The following is a 24019-nucleotide window of genomic DNA, read 5'->3' as shown; positions in this document are numbered from 1 at the left end:
TCATTAATTAAGATAAATCATCTTTTATTTACATAAAATGAAATAGAAAATATAATTTAAATGCATTTCCACAATACAGCAGCTTCCTTGGAGTCTGAACATACCAAGAAAAAGAAACGGCCTCGATTACTTAAAGGTTCACTTGTTAAGTTCTCAAAAGCAAAACGTAAATCTTGGCATTGTGCCTTAAAATACAATAAATAATGATAATAATCATAATATCTCTATGTGTAAACAACATCATCAAACTTGAATGAATTATTTGAATTTTAAAATCGATTCTGTGACATAACCGCATTGAATCTAGATGCATCTTTGAAACTATTATTTACCCTTAATGTAAACTATGAACTCAACAAAAACATGATGTCAAAGGTTCACAGCATTGTTTTGTATGATCGTGCCCTTTATTTTTAGCTTAATTAGATATTAAAGAGACTATATAAGACTAATTTCAGCTCTCAGTTCAATACATTAGAATAATGACTCGGTGAATATATGAATTGTGACAGCGTCGCCATAACAACAGCAGCAGCAGCAGATGATTTGTACCTCGTCCTCAGGAGTGATTTCAAAGTGGCTGTTCCTCACAGGGAAACCACTCCCAAACTCCTTGGAGGCGATGTCTGCTCCGTACTCCACGGTGACGTCCTCCTCGATGGTGCTGACGAGACGCCAGAACTCCTTCTCCACCAGCTCTGTGGGAACCATCTGAAAAACAAAGAACAACTCTATTAAACACAAATAAATACAGAAAACATCCTCAATGTGTAGTATGTAGTGTTCATTTATTCAGTTATATGCTGATGATACAGCGCTATATGTCCACGCAAAAACAAAACAAGCAGCTGCTGCAAAATTATCAGCAGTTCTGGCAGAAGAAACTACACACTTCAAAAAAAAAATTCTCAAACATTGGTTAAAAATAAATCAGACATTTACCCATATAGTTTAAAGGGATAGTTCAACATTTTGGCAAATTGGCCCATTGCCATAATCCCTATAGTCATAGCAGTAGGTTCGTTACCTTTAATTGTCGGTGCAAGCTATTTTTTAGAACGGCGGAGCAGAGCTGTGAGCTGCTCAGAGCTACGTTACGGAGGCTCATTATGGGATTTCTTGGTTTCCCTCATCAAACTCATCAAATACACAATCCAACAACTCCACAACGCTCTGGTGGACAAGTTGTGAGCTGCACATTCACCACGCTATGAGATAATAACACAACGTTACCAGACAGAGTTGTTTTAGAGGGAAATTCATCCAAAACTGCTGATGCACGTTGCCTTCAGGGACAGTTTTTCATCAAGCAGTCTCTGCATTTACCTCTAAACCTTGGTGTCGAGACCCCACGTCGGGTTGCCTCAAATGTCTAGTAATTGATGAAAAGAAATGACTGAAAAATATGTTTTTAACTAATTCATATTGTATTTAAAATGATGATTAAAAACACCAAGCCAAGGTTATCATAGTGTTGGATTTTTCATTATAGTTTAATTTTATTTTGTTTTGACTTTCTTTTTCTCTAATTCAGTTCATTTTAATTCGTTTTTAAAGCGGGTTTGCTAGTTTTTGTTAGTTTTGTTTTTTTCTAAATGCTTAGTTTTAGTATTAGTTTTTTCATACTTTGGGTTATTTGTCAGGTGCAGGATTCAAAAAGATGAATAGTAATTAGGCTATTGTGTAATAAATATTGTATATTGTTTTTTGACACATCAGCGGACAGTTTGGACACTTAAAGTGCACATTTATCTGGTGGTGCACAGAGCCAGATAGCAGATTGAAATAGACTGTTTCTGTGATTTGTGATGTCAAAATGGGGTCACAAGCCAAAAAAGGTTGGGAACCACTGAGTTATGCCAAGTCCGGCACATTCATCAACACTGATGCTTAATACATCAATGTTGATGAATGTGCATTGTCCCGACTCAATAAATAAAAGAATGAGAAATAAAATGAAATGTTAGAATCTGTGCTTTTTATTGTTTAGACGAATATAATGATTTTGTTTCGGCTGAGGTTTTCCGCCTGCAGCCGGATCAGGGCAGGAATGTTGCACTTTTATTCCGCCTCGTTGTTCTGTATAAAAGATATGAACGCAGAACGCCGAGGCATTGTTGTTGTTGTTGTGGCAATGAGCCGGCAGCGGAGGTACGAGGCCACAGAGCTGGACTGACGCCTGTGTGTTCAAAAAAAAAAAAAAAAAGGGAGAGTCGGGCACAAAGCAAGAGAGACGCTGATACTCAACCTCCCCCACCCCCACCTCTCTCCCTCCCCCCCCTCCTCCTCCTCCTCCTCCTCCCCAAAGCATTAGATAAGACAAACAGGACTTTCTCTGCAAAGTGTGTTATCAAAGCATTCCTTTGTTCCAGACCAAAGTCATAAAAGCAAATAACAGAGTCCAGAGAGTTTCCCTTTAAAATCTGCCAAAATCTGCCTGCAGCCCCAGAACAACACCTTTCTCTTTTATTTTAAAAATGATTTTTAAAAAATAGAACAATTTCATAAACCGGGATATTTTGTGCATTTTGTTTGTCCTGTTTCTTCCGAATATGCAAATAGCACAAGGCTTCCTGATTGCTGCGAAGCAAATTCTCTGCACAGCATAAAGTAGGAATGAACATTGAGGATGCAAAATAATAAAACACAGAACAAAATAGTTTGAAAAGGAGTGAAGAAGAAGCATGGCTTGTTAGCTCTCACTCCTTTGTCTAAATAAAAAATAATAATATTAGGATGGTTTCGATTTCTCTGTCAGGAAACACACACACACACACACATTTGGGGTTATATATTAACATAAATTATGTTTGTTTGGGGAACAGGCCGGTAGGTTGTAAAAGATAATGCCCAAATCTAATTATAAACGTTTTGTGCCATCAAAATAAGAGTCAACTTCCTTCATCGCCACACCTTTGGTTTTAAAACTACTCTTGTCTGGACCAGTTCTGATTTTCTACAGAACTCAAAGAGCTGATTATTTATTTAACCGTCTGCAGCAGAGGAGCTGATCATCAGTGACAACTGCACTACGAAGCTGTTGTTTGCCTTCACTTGTGTTAAAAGAGGCTCCGACTGAAGGGTCAGGTGTTTGTTTGTTGTGTCCAACTGGGGGATTCAACAGGACCCAGCGAAGACAGGCCAAATGATCATTAAATCTGACGTTGAAGTGTATTTTCCTTGAATTTATCTAATCTTTTTTTTATTTTTTAAGCTGATCCTGTCGTTAATAATTTAAATAATCTCTTCTCATCACTAAGTATCAGACACTCTCGAGACTTCTAGAAACACAAACAGAAACTCTCATCCATATGTTTTCCCATCAGAATTAAACCAAGGTGACTGATATCAAGTGCCGTTACCAGAAAAATGAAAACTAAGGGTGGACTGGATTCAGACCTGTGGCTCGTTTTTGCTTTGTTCTGATTCACGAGGCTAAAACCTATCAAACTGTTGCATTTTTATTTTGGGTCATCTGTGTTCACACGGTCCAAAGTTGTAAAAAAAATGCCATGCGCGAACCAACTGTTCTTACTCGGAAGAAGAAGGAGGAGGAGGAAGTTACCCGGGAAAAACAAAAACCAAAGAACAGGCCTGGAAATTAAAACCCGGCCCGATCCGAGTTGTGTATATATATCTTGGCCCCAACTGAACCCAAAACCCCCAAACCTGGCCAAAAAGAAAAAGAGTCAGAGCGTAAAATGACTCGCTCGTCATCGGTGCGTCATCGGTTCTTAGCACTGGACCAGCTCAGAGTCTGTGCTTGGCTTGGAACCAGTTTGGAACCAGTTTTAAGAACCCAGAAACAGTGCTTAGGCGGTGGAAAAGCAAAGAACTGGTGCTAAGTCAGGCACTCTAACCAGTTTGGAAGAAAAAGAGGTAATAATAAGTGCAAACAAACCGATCTTTGGGGTTAAACGCTCCCTGTTTCGGAAACAAATGCTCCAAACGAGCCAGGTCTGAAAGTGCGTGATGTGAACTCACGTGAACCGGCATGTTGAAGTAATCGGACTTGAAGGAGTCGGCCATGTCTCCGAAGGTTTGGAGGGTGTAGCTCCTGCCCGCCTGCTCGAAGCCGAAAGCGACAGGTGGTTTGCCACATTCCTGTGAGAATAAAGACGCCGGGATGTGAAGTTAAAAACAAACCCACTGACATCTGCAGCACATCCTGGATTATTCTCCTGCTTCCCAATTAGAACATTTCCCTGTCAGGATTCATCTCCCCGGAGGATGTCGGGGGGGGTTTGGGGGGGGGGCTCGGAGAGCTCACCTGAGCCAGGCACTTGGGACACCGCCAGTCGCCTTTGGGAACGTCGTGGAGAGGAGGGATCAGACAGAAGATGTGATAGCTGTCATCGCAGCCGTCGCACAGCAGCAGGCGGTCCTCAGCTGTCCCAAGGCCGCACACCAGACACATGTAGGTGTCCACCTGACCACACACAGAAAAACATTAGTTAACCTGACCACACACAGAAAAACATTAGTTAACCTGACCACACACAGCAAAACAGAGCGTTAACATCAGTGGTTCAATCGCATCTTCACTGGACTCACCATTCAATTACGATTTGGTTCGACACGATTATACAATTTTCTATGTTGCTTTTTCATTAAGTAACATTAATAGTCAGATAAATATGATAACTATTTATTTACATAAAATAAAATATAATTTAAATGCATGATTTCTACAATACAGCAGCTTCTTTGGAGTCTGAACAGAAAAGGCCTCGATTACTTAAAAGGTGCATTTGTTAATTTCTCAAAAACAAAATGTAAATCTTGGCATTGTGCTTTAAAATAAAATAAACCACCATCTGTGTATGTGATCAAAATCATCAAACTTGAATGAATTATTTGAATTTAAAAATCGGTTCGAATCAGAATCTCGATGAATCTTTGAAATGATTTATTTCCAGCACCTCTGGTAAACATGTGTGTATTACGACGTAAATCCTGATTTCAACACAACAGAAGGAAACTTACTTTATTCTGAGGAGGCTTGTTAATATTATTTATTAATAGCGTTTCTTCATATTCTGTGGGATCCTCGTGTTCGATCGGCTCCTTCTTCACCTCGGTCACAGCCATTCTCACTGAAACACACGGACACAGTGGAAGCTCAATGATTCTCCAACGATAGAGAACAAATCCCGTTGTCAATCAGCTTTCTGGTTTGTCTTTGTTCTCTTACCGGGCTCTGGTTTGGCAGAAAACGTTCCCATCCTCCTCCTGAGATTGGGACGATTCTCACAAATCTCTCCCGGTTCGGTTTTCACGCCACCTCCGCCTCGCTGTCAGAGAATCACAGCCAAGAGTCAGAGACACAGAGACACAGGTTTGTCTGTAGGACGTTGTTGAGTGTATATGCGTTTAAACCAGGGGACTAATGCTCAACGTGTGTCTTGACCCTTTAAATCCACACACACACACACAAAAAAAAATGGCCGTAGGCTCAGTTTGAATTAAAGTCAGCTGCTCTTGGACACCAAATGTAAATACGTCTTTGTGTGAACGCTGAAGAGAGTCACAAGACGTTTGTGTCTCAGTGCCAACAATGCTGTGTGGTGAACCTCTGAGTGAGCATCAAAGCCGTATAGGTACCAACGTCAAACAATCACATTACGATTGATGCGGTAACATGAGAGGACAGTGAGAAACAAACACACAAACAAACAGAGACCACACTCCTCTCACCTCAGATCTCATTCGTTTCGCCCGGCGTGCGATGCTGCAGGTTTCCTGGGGCTGCACGGACTGACGCTGCGGCAGGTCATGGGGAGTGTACTCCTTATCTTTAGTGTCATTGGTCAAGGTGGCCTTCTGCAGGAGGAAGTGAAGAAGACCCTCTGTCATTTTTAATAATGAACTGGACCAGTTAGTTAGTTGGATTGTGAAATTATCTTTCAATAAAACTGATTAGCTGTAGACTGGACAAAGCAAAATCCACTAGTGCTTGCACAAACTTTAAAGAAGGAAACATTTGAAATGCTGAAATGTTGAAAGCATGGGCCACTTCATAAATACTAATATAACTCGTAATCTAATACAAGATGCAATGTGTGTGTGGTTTTTTTTCTATTGGATTATTGATTATTGAAGAAACTCTCTCTCATTGTGTCTGCACTGCTGTACAGCACAATGACAAACTTGATTTGATTTTGATTGTAAGATTCATTATTTGCTAAGAACTGAAGAGTTTTGTGATTCTTGATGATTATTGGATAGGTGTTGTAGCTGTTTCATCACCTAGTAACACTAACAGTCCAATATAAACAAACTGTCTGTCTTTGTCAACAGTGTTTCACTTCTGCAAACAAATGTGTCTGAAACAAGCTTCAGTGAGAAACCAACAGCCACAAACAGCAGCTATGACTTTATAATAATAAATAATAAAATAATAAATATGAGAATGGACTGAAAATTCTTCCAGTAAACATCCACTCTATTCTATTTTACGTACGGCCAAATTGGCTCCGGCCTGGAACAGGTTGTATGGGTAGAGGATCCTCTCATAATGAGCGCGCAGGTGAGAGCCGATGGCCTTTCCCGGAGCGAAACCCAACTTGACGGAGATCTTTGTCCAGCGCCGTTCTCTGCAGACGGCGTCGAACCCTCCCTCTTCGTTTACCAGCTGCAAACACAGAGAGAGAGAGAGAGAGAGAAACCATGAGTTCAGTGTGTCACCATTCCCATTCATGTGTAAATAAACAGTCCAATTATAAAAAACTAGAATTTGCACATACTTTGTTCAACTGGTAAAGATCCAAAATCTTTCTTTCCACATGAGGAATTTTCAGAGTGCATCCTTGGAGCTCCCAGAATTTAGCTATTTGATCCAGGAAGTTGAGCTTAACTCTGGTCTGAGCCTAAAAAACAGGACGCAACAAGTTGTTTAATCAACATTTCATTGTTAAAAGGAGAAAGCAGTTTGAAGAAGAAGGAGGTAAAAGTCTAATTTACTTTACACATGAAACCTAACATATGAAATACCTCGAGTTCATTGAGTCTTTGTATTCGTGGCGTGAACTTCAGTCTGTCGACGTCACACGCAAACGGAGGCTGCCACTCCTGAGCGAATAAAGAAAAGATATTTATTAAACAAAAATCAAACCGTGTGTTTTACGGTTACACTAAAACAGAAGCATCACAATCAAGTTATGTTTAAGAATATGTCTAATATTACAAGTTTGAATAGTTTTAGTCCAACCACTCAAAAACAAGCCTGAAGCCACAATTGTACAGTTTCATCACAAACACACAAACAGAGGAAGCTGAATTTCTTTGTGTGGGTTTTGGTTAAAGTTACTCAAACAGCAGAAATAAATAGGTTTTTAATATTCAGGAGGATTTTCAGCAGCAAGTTCAGTGCAATTTATATTTTAACACAGTTGAAGTAAATGAGTTGGAATAAAGACCATTTGATTGTTGCTACTCAACACTCAGTGTGATTTTAGAAACACTGTAGCAGGTCTGACGCAACAGGGAATAAAAAAAATGTAAATGTCGAAACACCAAATAAACTTCAGGTGAATCCAAAGCCTGTAATTAAAAGCAGCTCAACAGGAAGTCACTGTTGCATCAATGCACACACGACACCTACGCTATAAAATGTGTGGCAAGCATGCGGAAAACTGTGAAAGTAAATAAACAAACTTTCTGCTTTCAAATCGAATATCAGGATTTTAAAACGTCTTTAGATTTTTGTCATAATCTTTGAATGAAATTGATAAAACAAAGGTGTGTGGACTACAGCACACACACACACACACACACTGTCTTAATGGCAAATAAAAAAACGGATATGTGTGCAGCGTGACACTTATGTTGCAGCCTGATGCTAAAAATAAAAATTATGATTTCCCCTCATCAATTTACACTTAAATGACTTCTTCCTCTGTCTAGCACAAGTCTGCAGCAGGAAAAAGTGTCAAAATAAACCGAAGGGGTCTGAAGACTTGCTGAATGCACTGCTGCTCTTCCGCACTTTCACACCGTGTTGAAAATACACCTACTCATGCTCGACCACACAACTTCCTGCATGACTAGAAGGCTTCACGAGCTTTGATATTGAGCAACAACTGCTCAATAATCGGCAATAATCATATCAGTTTTATATCATAAAATATGTGATAGCGGACTGTGACATCTCATGAAGGGGAATATTTACCAAAGACCAACGTTATAAAGACTGATTTGTGAGATAACTTGTTATTGCATCTGTATCAGAAATGGACCTGTCAACACTGGACTGACGTTTTAGTTTTGTCCTTAAAAAACACTGGATTACATCATGGAATCAGCTCCATATTTACACTACAGCAGCTCATGCAATGAAAAATTAAAAAAAAAATTAAATGAAATTAACATGCAAGATAAGTAAACAGATCATGTGACCTCACACAGTCAAACTGGGAAATTAGGGTCAAATTCACACCTTAGATAGCACAGAAAATAATTGAGAAAAATAATAATCATCAAGCGACCACCTGTCATTTAGGCATTAACAGAATAAAATAATAAAATGTGACACACAACATGTGCTGGGTTTTACTTTGGACAGGCTCTTTTTCTTCTTGGTCTGAACGCTGCCAGTCAGAACAGGAACAACAATGGCTGCTCTAACGCCACCTTATCATCCGTAGACAAAGCTGGATTAGACCCACAAATGTGCGGCCACAAAAGGAAAACAATTGTTGTGAAACATATGGAACTGCACTGGGGTTTTTTTTTTTTCCCCTTTTCTTTTTTCTGACTATTCCTAAAGTCCGAGTCCGATGACCACGACCACGCCAGTTAAGATTTCAACAATCAAAGCACAGTTTTGAGCCCCAGGACGAGCTTTCCCTCTCTGGTAAAAAATGATAAATACACAAAAAGTGGTGAGAAGTTAACCACAAGCAGCCATAACACAATCAACTGAGAATCATTTGCATGTGCGCTACTAACATCAACAAGTCGAAATGTAACCGATGTAAAAGCCCCTGGAGGAAACACTGACCGCATACTGTGCACCCAGAAATCACTGATCAGAAACAGGTTGTGGTGCAATGTCGTCTTCCTTCCTAAAAACGCTCTCTCTCTCTGTCTCTTTCTTTAAAGCTTTTCAAGAGAAAAACAGGTAGAAGAGAAAATGGAAACAAAACACAACAAGCTCTCAGGCCAGTAGATGCTATCTAAAAATACAGGATGTTACGTGCACACAATGTGTACAGGCCTGGTCCAGGATGTCCAACACTGTCGGATTTAGATAGAGCTGCAACTAACTATTTTCATTATCAATTAATCTGTTCATTATTTAAATGATTAGTTGTTTGGTCAATAAAATGTTAAAAAAAAATATCAATCTGTGTTTCTCAAACCACCAGACGATGTCCTCAAATGTCTTGTTTTGTCCACAAACCAAAGAGAGACTTGGTTTATTGTCATAAAGGAACAAAGAAACCAGAAATATTCACATTTAAGAAGCTGGAATCAGAGAATTTGGACTTTTTTTTCTTATAAAACTACTCCAACCGATTATTAGATTATCAAAAGAGTTGACAATTGATTTAATAAATCAATTATTGTTCGATAAACTAATTAATTGTTGCAGCTCTAGATTTAATTTATTAGTGTGTTTGTCCAGGACTGGTCTGAATAGGCCTATTCAATAGAAACCGAAGCCTGCAGACATCAGTAGAATAAATGGTGGATTTTAAAAGTACACATAGTTCCTTTTTGTAATGTATACATAAATAAAACTAGAGCAGATATTGTATTTGCACTTTTTATTTATTTGAGGACCTGCTGCTTCTCCACCATATGGTACGTAATTAAGAGAATTACCCTGCGCTTTAAAAACCTGCCATAGTGGTCATAAAGATGCCAGTAAATTTAAACGACTTGTGGTAATATCCTGAATTGTTCAGGCTAAAAAGTCTAGTAGTGGACCACAACTTTGTCTCACAATAGATGTCTACAACAGCAACAAAACCAGGTTCTCTTGAAGAGGATTTCCACTATAGACACAACACTGCAGACTACCGACTAGTCAGGTCAAGAGAAAAAAACCCAGACACAAGCAGCAGGATCATCCACAGTCGTTCAGCTCAGACCTTTTGCCATTGGCTTCTTTTGTTTACATGAGCAGAGCATTTGCAGCCACAGAACCAGCAAACACTAAAAAAAAAAAAAAAAAAGTCTCTCCACCCTTTTGTTGATAACAACCCAGCCCTTCTAACCCCAATCTGTCCTGTTTAAACGTGCAAAATGTTGTACATCTTATCAATTTCCCCACAACAGATGAGCCTCATGTTTAACTGACTGCATTCAGATCAAAGAAAACTATTTCCATCCTGGGTCTTAATGTTTTTAGATTGACAAAAGGAGGCTATGTATGTGACATAAACGCCCTTTAGTCATCAGTCATGTTAATAATATAATTTATTTAAGCAGAATTTGCCCTTTTATCTAATTTGCAGCTGAAGCTTGGACACACCCTTGAATGCCCTCCTCTTCCTAGAATCTATCAGAAATAAGGTCAATGTAAGATCATCTCAAATTCAGCCTCAACTGAGGGAGGATTCATAATTATTTCATTTTCTTTATTTTATTTTTTTGCAGAAAATGTGATTTTGACTTTGGTGACTTTAGGAAGGTGTGGATTAAAAAAATATATTTTTTATATGTTTGTTTTATATTACTATACTATATTTGCTTTTACTTCTTCTTCCCTTGTATGCTACAATGCTACTGTAACAACCAAATTGTCCCATGTGCGGGATAAATAGACAGTATTATGTTTTATTCATGGAATTTTAATCCATTGTAAAGAATTATAAAGTGTTATTTTAAATAAACAAACACCCAATCGTCCTAAAGTTGTTGCCATAATGACGATATATAATATCATTCAGCAAGTTAGATAACTAGCTAACTAACCAGGAAATAAACGCATTCAAGTAGATTTTTTGTCTTGCGTGCAAAATAATAATAACAAAAGCTTCAAACTAAAGCAGACACAGGGTCATGGATGTATTATATTATTCTATATTATATTGTATAATTATGAGGGAAATATCCAATTTATATCAGTTATAATGTAACGTTATCCATGCACACACAGTGTCCAGTGTTGAGCTCCGTGTTGTAGTCGACCCCACCATCTCTCTCCATAAACAGTTGGTCACTGAGCACGTAGCTAACGTTAGCCAGCAGCGTCAGTGTCTTTACCAACAGGCCTAATTAACGCTAAGCTAAGCTGGCTAACCTTAACTCACACTGGATAAATGAATCCTGCTGTGTTGGGAGAAAGTTCAACTCAACTGTATAATTAAATAAATAAATAAAAGCTGTGACCAAAATATATAAATTAAAAAAAAAATCCAGGAAGCGTTTCATTCTGCTAACGCTAACGTACACACCATTTTTTTCAGTTGGTTCCTATTTGCATACAGGCAAAAACTTTGGCGTTTGAATTATTTTTAGCGATCATAACCGTTAACACTGAAAAAACGCACACACATCTGACATCTAAAAAAAAAAAAAAAACACTCAAACAAAAAAACAACAAGAAAAAACTTGACCCTGTCGTGTTATTTTTTATTTAGCCTATTCCTCTTAAATCGACACTATCTGAGAGCTTCTCTACGACCGTTGCTACTACCACACACACATACAACTCAACTACCGGAGAGCCGCCGCAATCCGCCATGTTGAAACCTGCCTTTAAAAAAAACACAACTTTCAGCTTTTCTACATTTTGACAACTGCCAGGGCTCGCGCTGGCTGGCACTTGCCTGCTACTACTAACTGACAATTCCACTCGGGCGAGCTGCTGCTATTCGCGAGCTGCAATCCGCCATGTTGAAACCTGTCTTTTTAAAAACACAACTTTGGCTTTGCTAGATTTTGACAACAGCAGCAAAAAAAACACGGACACGCCACAGCCACACACAAAAAAACATTTAAAAAAAATAAATAATAATGCTATAAATGTGAGGGATTAACTCACAGGCGGCGGGCGGACTTTGCAGATGCCAGTTTTCTCTGCAATGGGTCGTATTTTGTTGATGTACGCAAAAGGGTCGGCGAATTCCTCCCAGCTGGGCTCAAAAACAGGGCACTCCGGAGGAGGAATGAACTCATTCAGCTGAGGTTGAGTCATCGTTGCATCTTCGTTATGACTTGTAGCTGTCGCTGAATTATTATCACGGTTTGTTGTTGTGTTGTAATGCTGTGTGTGTATTCCTGTCTGTCTCTCTCAGTTCATGTCCATTCACCCACTCATTGAACTCAAAGACGAATTATCTAGTTGGAGACAGGAGCAGGAGGAGGAGGAGGAGGGTGACAGTCAGTCAGGGGGGGGAGAGAGCGTACTCCTCCGCCTCGAAAAGTAGACCCGCACTAATCATTAAGGTTTAGACTTTGTTTTAGAGCAAATTCTATGTTTGTTTAAAAAAAAAAACACGCACACTTCGCTGTGTTTAATTTAAATATTAATACTGATTAGGATGTAACTGATATATATTTTTTATTAAACAAACAGAGCTCCGATGGTGTGTGTTCATAATGATCCTGTTTGAAAGGAGTTTGCCTGTAGGACTGCGATAGCACCGAGTAAAAACGGCTTTAACGACATTTTTGTTGCACTTTGATGAGTAGTACAGGGAATAAACCATGATCAATACAGTTCTCTAAACACTTGTGAGAACAATACTCTTTTAGTTGAGGATTATGTATATCTTATTGGTTCAGTGGCTTCCTCACAGATGATCGCTTCCCTGTTTGGGGTGAGTTTGATTCGCTTCCCGCTGCAGCCCGCCGGAGCACCGAGCTCACTCCGCGTACAGATGGTAAATGATTTTTCCCCTTATCCCCGCCCGGCTGTGCTGAAAGAATAGAGGCGTGATCCGGCTCGTCCAGGCGGCTCTAACCGAACACACCCAGCAGATCCCTGCGCGCTGACCGGCTCTCCGTTTTTAAATGGTCCAGTGGAGCTCGCTGATTGGCGGAGGCTGCAGTCATATGGTCACAGTTTACTGTTTATGTTTTCATAATAAACATTTTAATCACACTTCTCCTCACTCACTTTGGTTCAAAACTAATTTTTCAAAACAATACATCCTGAAAAGATACAACATTTGAATCAGAATTTATCATTTAAAAACTGAACTTTTTTTCTTTTTTAGATGAAAATAAGTAAATAACCATTTTCTATAAATCTGTAAATAAATAAATACATAAATTGTGTGTTTCTCACTGATCAAAACTGATTTGTGGAAATTGTAAAACTCTCAACGGCTCATTAATATTCTTCAGTTGTTGGAGCATCACATGCAAAATAATGATCCTTTCAATTATCATACATACGGTGTCATGCAAAAGTTTGTTTCACTATCACAGTGTGTAAATAGTAAATATCTTGTCTGATACCTTGGTCAAAGTTCTCTGAGAGCTCAAGTCTCCTGGGTTTCCCATTCTTGCTTTGTTTCCGTTTTTCACTCTGAAACTGTAGAAAACTAAAATAATACACTGATATTGATGAAAACATTGAAAAAAGAGTGTTTCATGTTGAACTTTATGTCTTTTGGAGATCATTTCATCTTCTACCCCTTTTTTTTTTTGCTTTTTCACAATGATGTAATTTTGAGTCAGTCATAATCATACTGTAATTAGTGACTATCATTAACATCAATTATTCTCTTATTTATTTCTTATCTAATTCATGCAGAAGTAAAGTAAATGATTTCCTGATTTTAGCTCCTACAAACCGACAGCTCCGCCCCCTGACTGTGAAACCCGTGTGATTACAGACCATAATTCCAGCTGCCTTCATGTAACTGAACGACTTCACCTGTTTAACTTCTTCAGCCACAGTGACACGGCAGCTCTTCGCTTGTTTCACTGTGACGGAGACTGATCTGATTTGAATGAGCCTGTTCTCTGTTTCACTTGAACTTCCCGTTGGAGGATCTTTGGATGGTATACACACACACACACACACACACACACACACACACACACACACACACACACACACACACACACACACACACACACACACACACACACACACACACACACACACACACACACACACACACACACACACACACACACACACACGGCAGGTGTCTTTCACGGTTGGTAGAAATATGAACCAAACAGATTTCCTCCAGGTGCTTAAGATCAGTCTTATTACTAAACGATCAAAGTGTTTAGTTTTAACCAAATAACCTTTAACTGCTGAAGACAGAAATCTGTCACATCTTTTCTGCCGCCGTTACAGATTTAAAGGGATAGTTCACCCAAAATTCAAATTTCACTCATAATCTACTCAGCCTCATGTGGACTAAGGGCTGGGAGAAGTTTCAGAGTCCTCCGTGGCTTCTCTGAGTTACGGGGGGTCTCGGCGTAGCAGTGCATGTCCATATGATGGTTGTGAATGGTGCTCACTTTTCTTGGTCCAAAAAGACACACCAAAAAACATCTAAATACCTCCATACTGCTCGTCTAATGTCCTTCTTGTATTGAAGCCCTGTGATTTGCACAGACACAGGAAGAGCAGTGAACCGAGACACTGGGAGCTTCCGCTACAAACAAGCTTAAAATATAGACTTATTTAATTTTTTTCGGAACAATTTCTCATGTCGGGGCTTCAATACAAGAGGGACATTACAGACGAGCAGCATGGAGGTATTTGGATGTTTTTTTTTGGTGTGTCTTTTTGGACGGAGAAAATTGAGCCCCGTTCTCAACCGTCATATGGACATGCAGTGCTGCGTGGACCCCCCTGTAACTCAGAGAAGCCACGGAGGACTCTGAAAATTCTCCCAGCCCTTAGTCCACATGAGGGTGAGTAGATAATGAGTGAAATTTAAATTTTGGGTGAACTATCCCTTTAACTTTTCTGTGATGTCATCTTCCTGTTGTTTTTATATAATCTGTCATTCTTTATCTTGTATTTCTTACTTTCTTTAATTTGTTTTATTTCCCAAACATCCTCGATCTCTTTGTTTTTTATTTCCTTTTTATGACCTCATTTGTCCTTATTTGATTCCTCGTTGTTTTTTTTCCTGTTTCTATAATTGTTATTTAATTTCTTTTACTTATTTTATAGCATTGTTTCATTCAGCTGCTCTTATCTGTCTCTTTATATTATTTTGCCTGTACTTGTTTTTTTTTAATTCTTTTCCATCTCATTCTGTGCTTCATGTTGTTTTACTGCATATAATAGCTCCTTTTATTTTTTTCTATTTCCCTTAATCGCATCATTACATCGACATAAATCTGATTGTGTCTCAGATTCTCATGTCTTTGCCCTTGGTTCCTCTGTCTTTGAGTGTTTCTGCTCTTATCTATGTGAATAAATGAATCATTATTAATATTTTCAGGCGAACTGTGAACCCATTTGTTGGATAAAATTCACCTACAGGACTCAGAGACGTGGCTGCTCGGTGCCTCGTTACACTGGCGTTCATTTTCCTGCTCATCTGAATAGCAAACGACTCTTGGCTGCTGTTCACTCACTGAGCAAATTTGCACTCGGCTCATTGGACGCTTGAGAAACTGTGAAACCAGGCACATTCTTTGATGACAAATTCATTAAAGAGGAAGTTTAACTCGTTTAGCTACAGGGTAAATAACTCTTATATAACACTATCGGTTAAAAGAGAATGAATTAAGATGAACGTCGTCAGGTGATGATACTAACACTTTAAATTACAATATGAGAACCAGTCCCTGTGTTGTTTTTAGGTCACACTCACACACACACACACACACACACAAACAAAGACTTGATTCTTCTCAGCTGTGAGTGACATTTTAGGGCCTCAGCAGATCATTATAATCTATGAAATATCTTTAAATAATCAATTAACTATAATATAAAATTAAGAAGTGTCATCATCATCATCCTTCAAACGACTTGTTTTGTTAGACATGAGAGTTTTTCCATCTGCAGCAAACTGAAACTGGGACAAATGACAAGATAATTAACTAAAAGGACGGATCAGTTTTCAGTAGTTTGAACTAATTTACTGCAGATTGACTGAGTGTTTCAGCACTAAGCTATGGAGCTCTAAGGCCCAGTCCCACTTCTCCTCCCTTAAAGGGATAGTTCAACATTTTGGCAAATTGTGCCCATTGCCATAATCCCTATAGTCATAGCAGTAGGTTCGTTACCTTTAATTGTCGGTGCAAGCTATTTTTAGAACGGCGGAGCAGAGCCGTGAGCTGCTCAGAGCTACGCTACGGAGGCTCATGGGATTTCTTGGTTTCCCTCATCAAACTCATCAAATACACAATCCAACAACTCCACAACGCTCTGGTGGACAAGTTGTGACCTGCACATTCACCACGCTATGAGATAACAACACAACGTTACCACACAGAGTTGTTTTAGAGGGAAATTCATCCAAAACAGCTGATGCGCGTTGCCTTCAGGGACAGTTTTTCATCAAGCAGTCTCTGAATTTACCTCTGAACCTTGGTGTCGAGACCCCACGTCGGGTTGCCTCAAAAGTCTAGTAACTGATAAAAAGAAATGACAGAAAAATATGTTTTTAACTAATTAATATTCTATTTAAAATTATGATTAAAAACACCAAGCCGTGGTTATCATAGTGTTGGATTTTTCATTATAGTTTAGTTTTATTTTGACTTTCTTTTTCTCTAATTTAGTTAGTTTTAATTCGTTTTTACAGCGGGTTTGCTAGTTTTTGTTAGTTTTGTTTTTTTTCTAAATGCTTAGTTTTAGTATAGTTTTTTCATACTTTGGGTTATTTGTCAGGTGCAGGATTCAAAAAGATGAATATGAATTAGGCTATTGTGTAATAAATATTGTATATTATCGGTGCATGTTGTTTTGGGATCGGCGGAGCAGAGCCGTGAGCTGCTCAGAGCTACGCTACGGAGGCTCATGGGATTTCTTGGTTTCCCTCATCAAACTCATCAAATACACAACCCAACAACTCCACAACGCTTTGGTGGACAAGTTGTGACCTGCACATTCACCACGCTATGAGATAATAACACAACGTTACCAGACAGAGTTGTTTTAGAGGTAAATACAGAGACTGATGATGAAAAACTGTCCCTGAAGGCAACGTGCATCAGCGATTTTGCATGAATTTCCCTCTAAAACAACTCTGTGTGGTAACGTTGTGTTATTATTATCTCATAGCGTGGTGAATGTGCAGGTCACAACTTGTCCACCAGAGCGTTGTGGAGTTGTTGGATTGTGTATTTGATGAGTTTGATGAGGGAAACCAAGAAATCCCATAATGAGCCTCCGTTGGTAGTGTAGCTCTGAGCAGCTCACGGCTCTGCTCCGCCGTTCTAAAAATAGCTTGCACCGACAATTAAAGCTAACAAACCTACTGCTATGACTATAGGGATTATTATGGCAATGGGCCAATATGCCAAAATGTTGGAACTATCCCTTTAAAATGTGACAGCTCTTGTCCACATAATACTATATAAGCCTCCATCTCATGAGTCTGAATGTGTTTTGTGTGTTAAAGACACTGAAGAGATGAAGGACGGCGTGTGACCGCTTCCAGAAAACCTACTTTATTGGAGCAGAATGGTCAGAGTTGTGATTGGTCCAGACATCATCACTGTTAATTATCATGAACAAGTCTGTAACACATACACATAACAACCAGATCTGTGTGTATGTGTGGCGTATGGTGCCATAGTAGGCAGGATGTGTGTGTGTGTATATGTGTGTGTGTGTGTGTGTGTGAATCCATGATGCACGACCTGCCGACGACACACGTTTATAAAGTTCTTGTTCATGTGGAGTTCGACTGCTACGCGTGGTCGACCCTCTCCACGGCGATGTAGTAGCTGCTCTTGTCGTCCAAACAGTGCCAGCCGATTGGTCCGATCTCACAGTCCGCGCAGATGAGGAACTTGATCCTCCCGACGTCGTTGGTGAAGCCGACGTTCTCGAAGTCAAACATGTCGTAGACTAACCAGTGGGAGGTGAGCGTGTCCCCGTCCTCCTCGCCCTCCCTGCTCTTCAGGCTGCTCTTCTTCTTCATGGACGGCAGGAACAGCTGGCGGAGAAAACAAACACAACGCAGCCGCTGGTCAAGTTAGAATAACACTGACTTGACTTGACAGAACTTAAAGGGACAGTTCAACATTCATTAGTCAGATCCTCCTCTCACCATAACACATATTCACATAGTCACACATAGGGATGCACATTTTGAATTTTTTTTCTGACCGATAACCGACGCCCGTTAACCGATAAGATTAAGATGCTTGCGGCGCACGGCAAAAAAAAAAAAAAATTATCGCTCCAATTTAGTTTTTTTTGTTTTTGGCCGTTAAATACACATGTGCGCTGCGACAGAGCAGCACCACATCCACTGCGCTCTGTCTCAGCTGATCGCACTCATATGGAGGTTAGATCGTCCAATGTAGAACTGTTTTTATAAAGTGCAGCCAAACACCAGGCTGAAGGAACAGCAGAGCTCCTCTGACAGCTCCTCTGTGGAGCTGCAGGAGAGCTGCAGGTGAACAGGCTGGAGAGCAGCGACGTCTTTTTTTCTCAGCGCCGTAGTTACAGGTGATTCACATCTATGTCCATGTAGCTACATTTATTGTCTGATCTTCCTTCATGGGGGCTGCTGCACATACTGTCAGTCCTCCTGTACAACTTTTTGCTGCGAAATATGACTGAAGGCAGTGAACTCTGCACGTGTCGACACGCCCCCATGAGTTGACGACATAAGGAGCTAATAAAATAAATGAATAACCGATAGTATTAATCGGTCAAAGTTCTTGTTATCGGTTAAACGGTTAAACGGTTAATCATGAGCATCCCTAGTCACACATAGTCTTAGCAGTAGGTTCATCAGATTGGGCCAATTGAGTCAAAAAGGAAGGAAGGGAGGGAAAAAGGATTATGGAAAGAAGGAAGGGAAAAAGGAAGAAAAGATGGAGGGAGGGAACAGATTTGTTCAAGGAAGAAGAAGGAAGAAGGAAGGAAGGGAAAGGGATTGTGGAAAGAAAGAAGGGAAAAGGGAAGAAAAGAAATATGGAGGGAGGGAACAGATTTGTTCAAGGGAGGAAGAAGGGAGGTAAGAAGGAAGGGAAAAGGGAAGGAAAGAAAGAAAGATGGAGGTATATAGGGAACAGATCAGGTCAACTGGATCAAAAGAGGAAGGAAGAAGAAGTAAGGACGAAGGGAAGGAAGGAAAGAAGGAAGGGGAAAAGGAAAGAAAAGAAAGATGGAGGGAGGGAACAGATTTGTTCAAGGAAGGAAGAAGAAGGAAGGAAGAAGGGAGATACGAAGGAAGGGAAAGGGGAAGGAAAGAAAGAAAGATGGAGGTATATAGGGAATAGATCAGGTCAATTGGATCAAAAGAGGAAGGAAGAAGAAGTAAGGACGAAGGGAAGGAAGGGAAAGGATTGTGGGAAGAAGGAAGGGAAAAAGGAAGAAAAGAAAGATGGAGGGAGGGAACATATTTGTTCAAGGAAGGAAGAAGAAGTAGGGAGCTAAGAAGGAAGGGAAAAGGGAAGGAAAGAAAGAAAGATGGAGGTATATAGGGAACAGATCGGAAGGAAGAAGAAGTAAGGACGAAGGGAAGGAAGGAAAGAAGGAAGGGAAAAGGATTGTGGGAAGAAGGAAGGGAGAAAGGAAGGAAGGATGGAGGAAGGAAACAGGACAACAGGGGGTTAAAAGCCGTCCGATGCGGAATTAATCCAGAACCTGAAGGGAACCGGACTCGAACCTGGGTCTCTCTTTCTCACCTCTTTCTCTTTGAACACGGCCGTGCCGGGACTCAGCACCTTGGAGCCGCAGCGCTGACACAGAACCGACTTCCGGTTCTTCCCGTCCTCCGACACCAGCTCCGCCCGCTCCTCGCTGCCCGCAGACCGGTCAGTCTGCTCCATCCTCCCCGGCCCCTGACACACACAGACCGGGTTCACAGGCCCACAGCCGCCGATCAGCTTTTATAGATCAGTTATCGATCAGTTATTATAGATCAGTTATCATCAGTCTCTCTGTAAAGCTAAGCCCCGCCCCCCTCTGTATTCACGCTAACTAACTAACGTCGGTGTTTTGACGCAGAATTTCTACCGTTAAACGACAGTTAAACACATTTAATGTTGATAACAGTTACTCACACACATGAAGAGAAACGTAAATTAAACGTTACCTGTTAAAAACCACAACAAAGCAGAAGCGCAGGACGCGACAACAGCTCGGTAACAACAGGCAGCAGAGAAGAGGCTAACAAGCTAACAACTAGCTGGCTCTGACGTCACATGTACCAGCTGCTAAATGCTGCCGTCCGGAAACAACATGGTCAAACATTAGTTCCGGGCGAGGAATTGATTGAAATTGCGGCGTCTCGTCTGTTCCACAAAGCAAGACAAACCGTTTTTTAAAAATCTTTTATCCCCTCTGCTATTCGCCTCTTAAATTCTTTATAATGATTTTTATTTTATTCCTCTTACCATGCACATTTTATTGGTCAAACATGTGCAACTTAATAAACTGTATTTATTCACTCATTCAACTGATCTTTGACAACACTGTATCCTTGGCAGTGTTGGGAACGTTACTTTTAAAAAGTAATTAGTTATAGTTACTAATTACTTCTCCCAAAAAGTAACTGAGTTAGTAACTCCACTACTTCACTATAATAGTAACTAGTTACCAGGGAAAGTAACTATTGCGTTACTTTTTCTTTCTTTTTTTTAAGTTTAAATATGTCGAAGAATTTGGATTTTTTTTCTCTCATTTTTAAATTGTATTTTTATTGTTTTCATATATTTCACTGATCGCAATTATGGAATGCGAGTGTGTGTTTTATTGAAAGCGAGGCTGGTGTGCCTATGAAAATAGGTTACAATGGGTTTTTTAAGTGCTGTGGCTACAAGCAAATCTCATATTGTCTCTGTACAAAGACAACAAAGACCTTTTTAAATGTGAAAACAGCGGAGACCTATTCAAGATTTGCGTTTAATAACAGGTGAAACATCAAAATTAATTTATTCATGGCCACATTAAGTGAAATTATTAACTTTACCGATTATCCATCTGATTATCTGTCCTGCTGCGAGCGCACAACAGGGTATCTGCGGATCCTTAAAAAGTCTTAAATTCATGTATCTAAAATTAAGGCCTTAAAAAGTATTACATTTATTAGAAAATTCTAAGATGGTCTTAAATATATAATACACAGCATCATAAAATATGTATGCACTTAAACTTTCTTATGCCCACCATGGGCGAGCATTTCACTCGCATTTGCCCCTAAAAAAAACAAACATGTGTGAACCGGAAAAATCACAAAAAGAAAGAGCACACGATTGGTCAAAAACTACAAACCCCACAATTCTCTGCCTCAACAATAACAGTAGTTAGTGTAAGTAAGGGAGAGTGGAGCTGTAGGTGAAAAGAGGAAACAACGCCACGTCTGGTCCTGTTCTATGTTGTTCGTTCACACCGTCACCGTTTATTCGTTACGTCCGCGGTGTAAAAGGCCGTGACGCAAAGACGCGATTAGGCGCGAGACGCGGTAGACGCGACTTTTTTTTTTTTGCGACGCTACACCCGATTCTTTTATGGCGACGGGACCTTCGCGTCTTCGTCCTTTTCATCGTGTTTGGTGGGAAGACCCGCAAGGGGCTTCCCACCAAACACGAGGAACGCTTTTTTTTCGCTCGAGTTTATACGCGCGACCAAACGCGAGATACGCGAGAAATGCGATTTATCGCTCGTTTTGACTTTGTGTAAATTCGCGTCTTCACGAGCCCGCCCATTTTCACTACAACAACAACATTTCTGCTCTCACCAACCATGGTTGAGGTCACAACGCTGCTGTAGCTGCTCTGGAAGAGTTCCAGCTGATGAGCTACAGAGACTTTAGAGTCAAAGAGGAGCAGTGCGTCGCTGTGTCGGACTGTTTGGATTTAATGAAGAAGCTGCAGAGTCAGGTGAGCAGAAGCTCAGGACAAACACTTCGCTCCGGGACATAATGTAGCTACACCTCACATGTCCGTGTCTTTTACCTCAGGGAGATTAAAGTAGTGTCTGTTTCCACTTTCCCTCCGATCTCGGCAGCTTCCCTCTGCTAGTTTGTGTGTGTGAGGCTAAACTGCGTGCGTGTGTGGTTTGTGTACAAACTGAACACTGCCTCTGATTGGCTTAGCATGAAACCTTACTCTGCCTCAACCAATCATCATCACTTATGCGGTTGTCTCGTCCCTCCCTCCTCCCCCCTCCCCTCACCAAAGGAGAGGAGGAAAAAACAACAACAGTTTAGCAGCTTCTGTGTCTGAGATGAGCCAAGTCGGAGGACAACGGCTTCACTGAGTAGTTTGTAACGCGCCGCATTTAATTGTCGGTAACGGTAACGGCGTTGTAACGGTGGAAATAGTAATTAGTTAGATTACTCGTTACTGAAAAAGATAACGCCGTTTATTTTAACGCCGTTATTCCCATCACTGATCCTTGGCATCCTATTCTATTTATTTACCTTATCTTTTATATGTATTTATTGTGTGGACTGTGCAAGCTGCTGAAATCAATTGCCCCTGGTGGGATTAATAAAGTTGTTTGAAGTTGAAGTTGAAGTTGAAAGCCAGATTTCTACTTCATCCGGTCTTATGAAAAATACTATATCAAATGTTTCTACTGTTTTTTTTTTCTTTTCTCCATTTAAGCCATAGACTGTATATAAAGGATTTAGCATATTTTTTAAATTTTTGTTTCTTTATTGATCAAATTTATCTTTATACAACCTGATGCATTCATTGTATATCTTTATTTTTGTCAAGTTCTGCTTTTTGTGCTCTATTTACACACTTCCTGTACTTCACTGTTGTTTGTATAATGTCTTTAATAAGCTAATAAAGTAAAAATAAATAAATAAATAAATAAATAAATGAACATTTTCATCATTATTTACACTTTTTTTTTTTTTTTTTTTTTAATCTGAGGCTTAGGTATATGTCACAGTAATATTTGGTGGCAAAACAAAACATTTTTATGAAAGCAGCAACTCCCACCTTGTGTTTTATAACATGAAATACTATCATACTGGAAGCAGCATTGTAATGTTTCAATGCTCATATATACGTGTTAAAACAGAGCTAAATGTAGTAAAACACAGTTCGAAGACCCTGAGAAAACAAATGTATAGTTGTGTATTTAGTTGATAAACGACAGGAATGGACAGATCTCAGATACAGAGGAAGTAGGACAATGTTTTTTTTATTATTATTTTATTCTCTCCTTGGCATTGATGTGGTGTAATAGCAGACGTGTAACAGGTGTCACACTTTTAAGGAAAAACTTTCCCATCAGTTTAGTTTAGGAGTTGAGTTTGCAGGTTTCTGAAAGGCTGGGAATGGGAATGTTTTCATTTTCAGACAGAAATGATAAATTATATCATGAGAAGAAAATGTGTAATGACGTTATTGAAGATGATACTCTGCAGGTCACGGTCACGAATCTGTCCCACTTCCATAAAGCCCTGATGCTCCGGAGGATTTGGGAATTAGGACTTCAGCATAATTGTGTTTTATTGAGAAAGAGAGAGGAAGACATGTTGACACACTGTACATGTAATTCTGATTTACCTTCCTGATAGTCTGGCGTTTATTTTCATACAGTTATGGAGGATTATGAACACATCATCATCACATACATCTGTTCCACCACTTGCTTCTTAATTCCAGTACAAATCATGAGGTTTATGTGTTCAAAAACCATAATAAACCATCATTTTGTACGAGCAGTAGTCCACGACGACGACGACGACGACGACACCGGAGACACCGTGGTTTATCATGTGGAAAAAAATTTATTACAATAATTTTCCAAGATTACAATTAATAAATATTTATGTTTACATTTCAGTGAAATGTATGATTTATCACTTTCTACACAGGACATTACACAAAGTCAAGAATACACATTGTTTTAGTCTTTGTAATAAAGCTTGAATAAGTTGATCTAGAAAAAGTCTTAAACAGCAGTTGATACAACCTATCAATGGAG

At 39.7% G+C, this 24019-nt stretch overlaps 2 protein-coding genes across 2 annotated transcripts in view; both read right to left on the bottom strand.

Moving 5' to 3' along the window:
* The window catches only part of kdm5ba (lysine demethylase 5Ba), a 35226-nt gene extending 22956 nt beyond the window's left edge, over nucleotides 1-12270 (bottom strand). Inside the window, exons 1-10 of the mRNA XM_083971100.1 lie at nucleotides 11996-12270; nucleotides 6994-7071; nucleotides 6747-6869; nucleotides 6464-6634; nucleotides 5698-5823; nucleotides 5195-5294; nucleotides 4987-5096; nucleotides 4271-4429; nucleotides 3985-4104; nucleotides 553-711 (exon numbers count right to left, since the gene is read on the bottom strand). Coding sequence (XP_083827226.1) covers nucleotides 553-711; nucleotides 3985-4104; nucleotides 4271-4429; nucleotides 4987-5096; nucleotides 5195-5294; nucleotides 5698-5823; nucleotides 6464-6634; nucleotides 6747-6869; nucleotides 6994-7071; nucleotides 11996-12148 — 1299 coding nt within the window. The 5' untranslated portion in view covers nucleotides 12149-12270. The remainder of the gene's footprint in view (nucleotides 1-552; nucleotides 712-3984; nucleotides 4105-4270; nucleotides 4430-4986; nucleotides 5097-5194; nucleotides 5295-5697; nucleotides 5824-6463; nucleotides 6635-6746; nucleotides 6870-6993; nucleotides 7072-11995) is intronic.
* Nucleotides 12271-17548: 5278 nt separating this feature from the next.
* On the bottom strand, nucleotides 17549-20269 carry rabif (RAB interacting factor). The gene is made up of 3 exons (XM_083972699.1): nucleotides 20166-20269; nucleotides 19756-19911; nucleotides 17549-18050 (listed from the first exon to the last, which is right to left on the bottom strand). Exons 2-3 carry the CDS (start codon nucleotides 19897-19899, stop codon nucleotides 17802-17804), a joined length of 393 nt encoding a protein of 130 aa, XP_083828825.1. The 5' UTR covers nucleotides 19900-19911; nucleotides 20166-20269; the 3' UTR covers nucleotides 17549-17801.
* Nucleotides 20270-24019: the final 3750 nt, after the last annotated feature.

This window comes from Trachurus trachurus (assembly GCF_905171665.1).
Source record: "Trachurus trachurus genome assembly, chromosome: 5".
Taxonomy (NCBI): Eukaryota; Metazoa; Chordata; class Actinopteri; order Carangiformes; family Carangidae; genus Trachurus; species Trachurus trachurus.
This window is presented reverse-complemented; position numbering and strand designations above follow the sequence as displayed.